A 9,983-nucleotide genomic window follows, 5' to 3' on the forward strand; every position below is an offset into this window, starting at 1 on the left:
AAAAATTAGCCAGGCGTGGTGGCACATGCCTGTAAACCCAGCTACTGGGGAAGCTGAGGCAGAAGAATTGCTTGAACCCAGGAGACGGACGTTTCAGTGAGCCAAGACTGCACCAGTGCACTCCAGCCTGGGCAACAGAGTGAGACTGCTATTTATTCATTCATTTATAAATAAATAAATAGTGAGAGAAGGTCACTTTTCTCAACCTATGCTAATAGGATCACAGTCTCTAAGAGGTGAGCCTTCGGTGACCAGAGTCTAGTTCAATCCCCTTCATCTTACAGTGAAAATGTTTTTACTCTACACAGTGAAAAGAAGTGGCTTGCCCAGGATCGCAAGGCAAAAAAATGGAGGAGGTCCCCTACTTAACTGAAAATCAAACCGAAGCTCATTTTAAGTATGACATTGCAGAAACAGTCTTAAAAAGGAAATACCACAGGTGTTCTGTAGACACTATAGGAGCTCAAGGGTATTTTCCTAACAAAAACGTTCAAATTATTGTGCAAAACGTTTTTTTCAGACAGGGTCTCACTCTGTCACCCAGGCTGGAGGGCCGTGGCGCAATCACGGCCCACTGCAGCCTCGACCCCCTGGGCTCAGGTGGTCTTCCCACTTCCGCCACTTGGTAGCGGGGACTACAGGGAAGCACCACCACGCCTGGCTAATTTTTTTGTATTTTTTTGTAGACATGGGGTTTTTCAACATGGCTTTTCAGCCATGTTACCCAGGCTGGTCTCAAATCCATGAGCTCAACTGATCTTCCTTCCTCCACCTCCCAAAGTGCTAGGATTACAGGCATGAGCCACTGCGCCCGGCCATGCAAAACTTTTAAGTGACCACAGATCTGATCATCGAACCATATAACATGACTTCAAAGTTCTGAAATTCCAAAGATTAAGTTATATTCAAAATAACACTTTGGTTGTATCTCACCGTGTTGTATTTCCCTGAAAACAGGTAATCTGTATTCGGCATAGGATTGTAGCAGCATTTCTAACATTACCTATCTCCGGCTTGTCAAGCAGACTGATGAGGACGCGAAAAGGCTTCAGGTATGCATGATGGCGTTCCTCCACGTCGGCATCTATGAACTTCTGATGCAGTATCTCAGCCAGACCCTATTTATTTTAAAAAAGCCACACATTAGAATATCGTATATAATAAAGTGTAACAACATTACTGGCTATTTTAATTGTTAAATACTCTGGGACAGAAGGCAAACCAGTCACCCAGCATGCAACAAATACACTGCAGTTCCCCAAACCAGGGGCCAAGGAACGTGCTCACTGCCTGCGTGGAAGCCTCCCAAAGAAATCCACTGGGGAATCGTCACCAGGGATGCCCTGAACTTTCCAGAAATGCTCCTTTACCTCAACTAAAAGATCCTTGGAGTATTTTTCAAAAAAATAAGACGACTGATCTTCATAAGAATTTGAGATTTCAGATTCTGGCACAACGGTATTTCCTTTAATGTCTGAGCCTATAAAAGGACAAACGCCAAGCTGTAAAGAGAGCTATGTTTTTAAAGGACATCATATCGTGCAAAAGTCTCACGCTCCAATATTTTTAAAACTACATTCCTCTGACAGAAAACCAAAATCAGATCCAGAAAAACCAAGTCAGATTTTCTTCTTCTGACAGGGGTGTGGCTAATGATCAGACAGGCAGAATTCCATCTCAATGGGTATCAATTTAGTTTGTTCTAAGAATTCATCCTGTTGGCCAGGCGCGTGGCTCATGCCTGTAATCCCAGTACTTTGGGAGGCCGAGGCGGGCGGATCACCTGAGGTCAGGAGTCGGAAATCAGCCTGGCCAGCATGATGAAACCCCATCTCTACTAAAAATACAAAAAAAATTAGCTGGGTGTGGTGGCGCACACCTGTAATCCCAGCTACTTGGGAGGCTGAGGCAGGAGAATCACTTGTATTTTTTAGTAGAGATGGAGTTTCACCATGTTGGCCATGCTGGTCTTGAACTCCTGACCGCAGGTGATCCACCTGCCTCGGCCTCCCAAAGTGCTGGGATTTTACATGCATGAGCCACCAGGCCTGGCTGAGGATCATTTTTTAAAACCAGTGTTTTTTTGTCCAGCATTATGTGAGATCAAGGTATTCTCATGCACATGCCCCCAATAGCTGGAGCCTTGGATAAGTCTGCGAGATTCTCAGGGCAAGGAAGTGCATCCTCATGGTACGGGCAAAGAATATGGGGCTCCTGGGACCGCAACTAAGTGAGTCAGAGCTGGCGCTATGGTCAGGCCCAGTGCCCTCCACATAGCATATCAAGTCCCGTAAGAGCAGAGCTGTGCATTTAACAAAATCATCCTTTACACACAAGTCCTTAAAGAGCCGATAAATAGTCTTCTTAAAATCCTTATTAAGCTTCCAGGCAATGACTTTTAAAAGTTTTATAACTGGCCGGGCGCGGTGGCTCAAGCCTGTAATCCTGGCACTTTGGGAGGCCGAGACGGGCGGATCACGAGGTCGGGAGATCGAGACCATCCTGGCTAACATGGTGAAACCCCATCTCTACTAAAAAATACAAAAAACTAGCCGGGCGCCTGTAGTCCCAGCTACTCAGGAGGCTGAGGCAGGAGAATGGCATAAACCCGGGAGGCGGAGCTTGCAGTGAGCTGAGATCCGGCGGGCGACAGAGCGAGACTCCGTCTCAAAAAAAAAAAAAAAAAAAAAAGTTTTATAACTAGGGAGAAGAGAAGGAAGAAGGACTGAAGAGGACTTCTTGACTTTGGTAAGATCTTTGGTACAGATCTTTGATAAGATCTGAATGCTAGGCTGAGTGCAGTGGCGTGTAATCCCAGCCCTTTGGGAGGTAGAGGTGGGCAGATCGCCTGAGGTCAGGAGTCCAAGACCAGCCTGACCAACAGGGTGAAACCCCATCTCTACTAAAAATACAAAAACTACCCGGCTGGCGTGGTGGGTGCCTGAAATCCCAGCTACTTGGGAGGCTGAGGCATGGGAATCACTTGAACCTGGGAGGCGGAGGTTGCAGTTAGCCCAGATTGCACCACTGCACTCCAGCCTGGGTGATGGAGTAAAACTCCATCTCAAAAAGGAAAAAAAAGATCTAAATGTTGAGAGTTAATCAGAGCTGTAAAGTCCTGTCACAATCGTTCTGCATACCACCTTTTCTTAGGTGCATGAATATGGGACTTTGGAAAATTCATGAACGTGTTATCTTTTAAGTTGTAATTTCCTAGACTCTGTCCCTGGGAGGCCTTCCAACCAACAGTCAAGGGCCCTTTGCCAACAAATGTATAGGCAGTCCACACACCCTGACACACAGAAACAACGCCCTGGGGCTCTCGTGATCTCCAAAGTTATCCAAATGTCTCCCAAAACATTTCCACTTACACAAAACCTCCTCCTTTATTTACATATCTTCCACAATATTTGTAAGTTTTCTCCATGATACACCCTCATTCCATGAAACTTCTCCACAGCAATAGGCTTCTACTTGAATAAGGTTTCGCTACCATGTTTTGGTGGTATTTCAAGCTCTTAAAATGGAATTCAGTTGGCATTTTAAAAATCCCACTTATTATTTCCCCTTAAAAAAAAAAAAAACTGCAAAATAACCAAGCTATGTGTAGGCAGCAGACCTCAACTGATCCGTGCCGTATTTAGTCATTGTGGTATCTTTCCATACTTCATGATTCAGAGATACATCACCATGACCAAATCTTATTCCAGAAGTCAGCACTAAAAGGTTTCACATTAACTTTGACTTTAAAAGGGTGCATACTGCTCAGTACCTAGTAACCATGCATACAGTCTTCTGTTCAGGGACATGTCCCTTCTCAGTAGTGTCTGGGTGGCAGCTGAGAGAATGCGCACGATGTCAGATCTGAGGAGGGGAATGGCTCTCTCATTGGAATCCTATTAGAAGGACAGAGAAATTTACTATAAGGGAACGATAGGGGAGACTGCTGACTTTTTGACATGCAGCCTTCCTTGCTGGTCTACAAAGCTCAATCTCAAAAAGGGCTGGTTCCTTACACATTACCTATGGAAAGAAGCTATTCAATACGTGCAATGAAAATGCTATCCTTGCAAAAATGAACAAGGACTTTTCACTGGCTACCAGCAAATAACGCCCGTGAGTGGCTGAGCTGTCCTCTTAGGACAAAACTGCTTGAAATCTACATTCCACCCCCTGGGAAACACCAGGGACTTACCAGAAGAGTACAAATGACTTACCAGACAGGCATAAAACGGGAAGAAAAACAGAACGATTTCCAGATTATTTCTTTGCACAAGAACATTTGAGTCCAACAGGGAGGCACACAAAGATTTCACCTGTAAACGATCAAATGATATTAGCATTTTCAGGCTACTTTTTATGGTCATAAAAATGAAAGGAACCTTTCCCAGGAATCTTGAAACTGTGTTATATCACTCAGAAGACAGCCAGAAGCTGCAGGTCAGGAGGGCGTGGGTTCTAGCTCTCGAGGCCGGCAGGCTGCGTGACATCAGAGACGTTCAGCTGCAGACCTCACTGTTCCACGTGAGAGCCGGAGGGGTGTGAACCAGATGGCCAGGTTCTATGATCTCAAATTCTACGATCCCAGAAAGGATCCAACAGGAACCTTAGATTAAACTAAAGCTCTGAAGACACATGGGAAAATAATCCCGATCAATTCAGTAGATATTTTGAGTGTCTTTTCTGAATACAGATAGGTAGACTAGAGATGCATAAGAAATTAGAGCCACAGACAAATGCTCAGAGTTCAGAAGAGGAGAGCTCTTTCAACTGCAGAGAACAATGATGTTCCACAGGAAAGCGGGGCTTGAAGGACAGGAAGGAGCTGCACTGAGACCGTGAAGAACGGCAGGAATCGAGAGCCAGTGGGACAGGAGGGAATGGCTGGGAATAAAGGCACTGTGAGGCCAGGCCCGGTGGCAGTCGTGTGGGAGCATAGGGCCTGCAGGGAAGAGTGAGGTGTCGTGGCTGGGAGGAGATGGTTAGACTGCTCTTGAGCTTGGACTATAGCTGTTGGCAATGGGAAGTCAGGTATTGTTTTTTTATTTATTTTATTTTATTTTATTTTATTTTAATTTAATTTAATTTTATTTTATTTTATTTTTTTTGAGACGGAGTCTCACTCTGTCGCCCAGGCTGGAGTGCAGTGAGTGGCGCGATCTCGGCTCACTGCAAGCTCTGCCTCCCGGGTTTACGCCATTCTCCTGCCTCAGCCTCCCGAGTAGCTGGGACTACAGGCGCCTGCCACCTCGCCTGGCTAGTTTTTTTGTATTTTTTAGTAGAGACGGGGTTTCACCGTGTAAACCAGGATGGTCTCGATCTCCTGACCTCGTGATCCACCCGTCTCGGCCTCCCAAAGTGCTGGGATTACAGGCTTGAGCCACCGCACCCGGCCCTTTATTTTATTTTTGCGACAGCATCTCGCTCTGTCACCCAGGCTGGAGTACAGTGGCACAATCTCGGCTCACTGGAAGCTCCGCCTCGCGGGTTCAAGCCATTCTCCTACCTCAGCCTCCCGAGTAGCTGGGACTATAGGCACCCGCCACCACGCCCGGCTGTTTTGTATTTTTGGTAGGGATGGGGTTTCACCGTGTTAGCCAGGATGGTCTCGATATCCTGACCTTGTGATCTGCCCGCCTTGGCCTCCCAAAGTACTGGGATTACAGGCGTGAGCCACCGTGCCCGGTCTATTTTTTTATTTTAGTTTTCTTTTTTTTAGATGAAGTCTTGCTGTGTCGCCCAGGCTGGAGTGCAGTGGCGCAATCTCGGCTCACTGCAAGCTCTGCCTCCCGGTTCAAGCCATTCTCCTGCCTCAGTCTCCTGAGTAGCTGGGACTACAGGCAACCGCCACCACGCCCGGCTAATTTTTTGTATTTTTAGTGGAGACGGGGTTTCACCGTGTTAGCCAGGATGGTCTCGATCTCCCGACCTCGTGATCTGCCCGCCTCGGCCTCCCAAAGTACTGGGATTACAGGCGTGAGCCACCGCGCCCAGCTATATTTTTAAATTTTCTTTGAGACAGGGTCTTGCTCTGTCACTCAGGCTGGAGTGCAGTGGCGTGATCTCGATTCACTGCAACCCGCGCCTCCTGTGTTCAAGTGATTCTTGTGTCTCAGACACCTGAGCCGCTGGGATTCTAGGTGCCTGCCACCACGCTCTGCTAATTTTGTTTGTTTGTTTTTGAGATGGAGTCTCGCTTTGACACCCAGGCTGGAGTGCAGTGGTGCAATCTCAGCTCACTGCAACCTCCGCCTCCCAGGTTAAAGAGATTCCTTTGTCTCAGCCTCCCGAGTAGCTGGGACTACAGGCGCCCATCACCACATCCGGCTCATTTTTGTATTTTTAGTAGAGATAGGGTTTCACCATTTGGCCAGGCTGGTCTTGAACTCTTGGCCTAAGGTGATCCACCCGCCTCGGCCTCCCAAAGTGCTGGGATTACAGGCGTGAGCCACTGCACCCAGGCTAATTTTTGTATTTTTAATAAATGTGGGGTTTCACCATGTTGGTACGGCTGCTCTTGACCTCCTGACCTCAGGTGATTGACCTGTCTTGGGCTCCCAAAGTGTTGAGATTACAGGCATGAGTCACCGCACCCAGCCGGAAAGTCAAATATTTTTAAAGCACAGGATACATATGAGCAAAGTTAGGCTTTGGAGAACCAAATCTCTTCGCAGTTGATAAGGACTAGATGGGAGAGAGGAGGATGAGGATAAGCCAGTCAGATCCAAGAGTAAGAGATAAGCCAGAGCAAGGCCGAGGCGATGGAGAGAAAGAGACAAAGGGGATACTGACGGGGCAGGAAAGGGACATGTTCATTGGGATCTCCTGTGTCCTGATCATCGTGCGAGGCCCTTTTCATCCATTTTTCCACCTTGTCCTCAGAGAGACCCTGTGAGGCAGGTCTACAACCCCCATTGTGCAATGAGAAATGGACTCAGAGGGGTAATTTACACTCAGCTGCAGACCTTCTCACCTGCGAATTCAACCTCAACACTTTAAGATCAAAGTGTGGGAACACCACCAGGTAGCGAAAGACAGCAAGCCATAAAAACACAAGAGGCAGGTTTGGGGAAAAGAGAAAAGGATCTGGGAGGTTAGCATTTCTAAGGGCACCAGAAGGGATGTCATTACCAGGGAAGAAAGCTTCCCTTGAAGGGCCTGGAGATGGATACCTGAGGAACCCCAATAATTTAGGTTTGAAAGCAGCCAACGGAGACAGGAGAGCAGGGGGAGGATGCCAAGGGAGGAGGGGGTTGCCACGTGTGAGTGGGCAGTGGCCCCCATGACACAGGACACGGGAAGGAAACAAAGATCCAAAAATGCGGCAGACCCTCTGCGTGCAGAGGCCTCCTGAGCGCTGTGTGCAGCTAAGCACATTTCAGCAAAGCCGGGGGCCTCCAGAAGGGACCTCTGAGGGTGTGAACACTTATTTGAATATATAAATCATAATGCCACTTTGGGAGGCCACAGTGGGTGGATCAGCCACCAGGCAGGCAGTTCGAGACCATCCTGGCCAACATGGTGAAACCCCATCTCTACTAAAAACACAAAAATTAGCCTGGCGTGGTGGCAGGTGCCTGTAATCCCAGCTACTCGGGAGGCTGAGAGAGAACTGCTTGAACCTGGGAGGTAAAGGTTGCAGCGAGTCGAGGTTGTGCCACTGCACGCCAGCCTGGGCGACAGAGCGAGAGTCTGTCTCAAAACAAAAAAACAAAACAACAACAACAAAAACTTAATACGTACGTTAAAAAAGCCACCACCATCCTCAACTGCACGAGGCCTCCTTCTCGTCTTGCTCAGCCATTCATTACCCAGACTCAAGCTTGGTGCACTTCCCTTTCCTAGATGTCCCTTTGTAGCTTCAGTGACAACCTGCCCATGAGGATGCTGTGCCCACGTGTCGCCCTCCCCATGCGCCGTGAGGAGCACAGCACTCACCGTGAGCTGGTGATCGGTCCCCAGCATGTACTTCTGCTCCTGGCCAGGGGCATCCCTGCTGATGTGGCTCACCACAAAGACTGAGGCGGGGAGGCGGATGGACGGGCTGGCCAGGACGCTCCCCCAGAGGGCGGTGTAAAACACCTCTTTGCCGACCACCAGCGATAGTCTCAGGAGCAGAGCATCCGTTCTGTTGATGAGAGAGGAGAGGGTTCAAAGGCTCGCCCCGTCTTCCTGAGTCCTGCTGCACATCGCTCTGTGAAAGCTGCATGAAGAACCGCAGTGGATTCGTCTGGCTGGGGAAGCCCCACCCTCCTGACCGCCGGGAGCCGCTGCCATCTCTCACCCTGCTGTGTGTGTCCACCTGCTGGCTGTCACACTGACCCTGGATTTGCTAAAACCAATGTCACTAGGCAGCGCGGTGTCCTGGCCAATGGGAAGTGTCTAAGCAGTCGTGCGTGGCGGGGCAGAGACCCATCTCCACCCCGGCTGCGCCACGGATGCCGAGGTGCTCACAGAAGGGGGGTTCCACCATAAGAGGGATGGGCAGGTCAGCCACTTCACGGAAAAGCAGAAGCCATTCGTGTACCAAAAACAAGGACATGCTGATGACACTGATGACTTAAGCAATTAGATGCCACCAACCTGAGCACAGGCAAAAATGTGCCAAGTGACATCTGCCTTTAGAAATGCTAGGGGCAAATCTGCCTGGGGCTTCCCACGACCCTGCAAATTCCATCAGCCTGTTTCCTTTCAGTCTGCCCACAGCACCTGCATGTGCTGACGCCCGCTCCCAGGCGCTCTTGTGCTGAGGCCAGGCATTTATTCGCCTCTCATCTTTACCTAGGTCTCCCATGATACAAAGTCAGCACCTTCTCACGCATCCTTTAAGAGAAGCAACATCACCAGTGGATAAGGACTCGTTTTTCCACTGACACTGACCAAGGCCAGACGTGTGTCTGGTTGGTGGTGTCCCTGCAGCTGACTGTGGCCCCTTCCCTGTCCACAGTGCACACAACCTGCAGGCTGGGTGACAGCATCTACCAGTAAAGCAGCAGAGGCACATTCCCCTTCAGGATTTCGCCCCACGAAGGATCTGACTCATTACCTGAAAGGATTCAGTTTCTCACATGCTTCCTATCTGCAAAGACCACAGAAAACAATGACAGAAAACGCAACCCAGTGGAACATGTTGGTTCACCCAGCTTGCCAGAGTGGGCCCTCCCGTGTCCAGATCCTGGCTGGGATGCCTCCTAGCTGCAGGACCTTGGACAAGTCTAACATCTGTGCATGACCGTGCTCAGCTAAAAGACAGGGGAGGTAGCCTCAACCTCGTGGAGATGTTGTGAGAATGAAGTGAGAGTCCCCTCGGGGGGGGAAAAAAAAAAAACAGTTTGGCTTGGTGCGGTGGCTCACACCTGTAATCCTAGCACTTTGGGAGGCTGAGGTGAGTGGATCACCTGAGGTCAGGAGTTTGAGACCAGCCTGGACAACATGTCCTGATCTCAAGTGATCCACCCGCCTCAGCCTCCCAAAGTGCTGGGATTACAAGCATGAGCCACTGTGCCTGGTCTTAAATACTCTTTTTTTTTTTTTCTTTTGAGACAGTTTTGCTCTTGTCACCCAGGGCAGAGTGCCATGGCGCGATCTTGGCTTACTGCAACCTCCTTCAACCGCTTGAAGATGGCTTCAAGCAATTCTCCTGCCTCAACCTCCCGAGTAGCTGGGATTACAGCTGCCCGCCACCACGGCCGTCTAATTTTTGTATTTTATTTTTATTTTATTTATTTATTTATTTTGAGACAGAGTCTCACTCTGTCACCCAGGCTGGAGTGCAGTGGCGGGATCTTGGCTCACTGCAAGCTCTGCCTCCCGGGTTCATGCCATTCTCCTGCCTCAGCCTCCCGAGTAGCTGGGACTACAGGCACCCGCCACCACGCTTAGCTAATTTTTTGTATTTTTAGTAGAGAGTAGCTGGGACTACAGGCACCCGCCACCACGCTTAGCTAATTTTTTGTATTTTTAGTAGAGACAGGGTTTCACCA

The 9,983-nt window shown here is 49.0% G+C and overlaps 1 protein-coding gene across 1 annotated transcript in view; it reads right to left on the reverse strand.

The window, feature by feature from the left end:
* Positions 1 to 9,983, reverse strand: part of DOPEY2 (dopey family member 2) — a 139,652-nt gene that overhangs the window by 83,004 nt on the left and 46,665 nt on the right. Inside the window, exons 4-8 of the mRNA XM_011950053.1 lie at positions 7,939 to 8,128; positions 4,218 to 4,316; positions 3,773 to 3,896; positions 1,371 to 1,480; positions 1,004 to 1,118 (exon numbers count right to left, since the gene is read on the reverse strand). Coding sequence (XP_011805443.1) covers positions 1,004 to 1,118; positions 1,371 to 1,480; positions 3,773 to 3,896; positions 4,218 to 4,316; positions 7,939 to 8,128 — 638 coding nt within the window. The remainder of the gene's footprint in view (positions 1 to 1,003; positions 1,119 to 1,370; positions 1,481 to 3,772; positions 3,897 to 4,217; positions 4,317 to 7,938; positions 8,129 to 9,983) is intronic.

The sequence above is a fragment of the Colobus angolensis genome, unplaced genomic scaffold (genome assembly GCF_000951035.1).
Source record: "Colobus angolensis palliatus isolate OR3802 unplaced genomic scaffold, Cang.pa_1.0 Scaffold300, whole genome shotgun sequence".
Lineage (NCBI taxonomy): Eukaryota > Metazoa > Chordata > Mammalia > Primates > Cercopithecidae > Colobus > Colobus angolensis.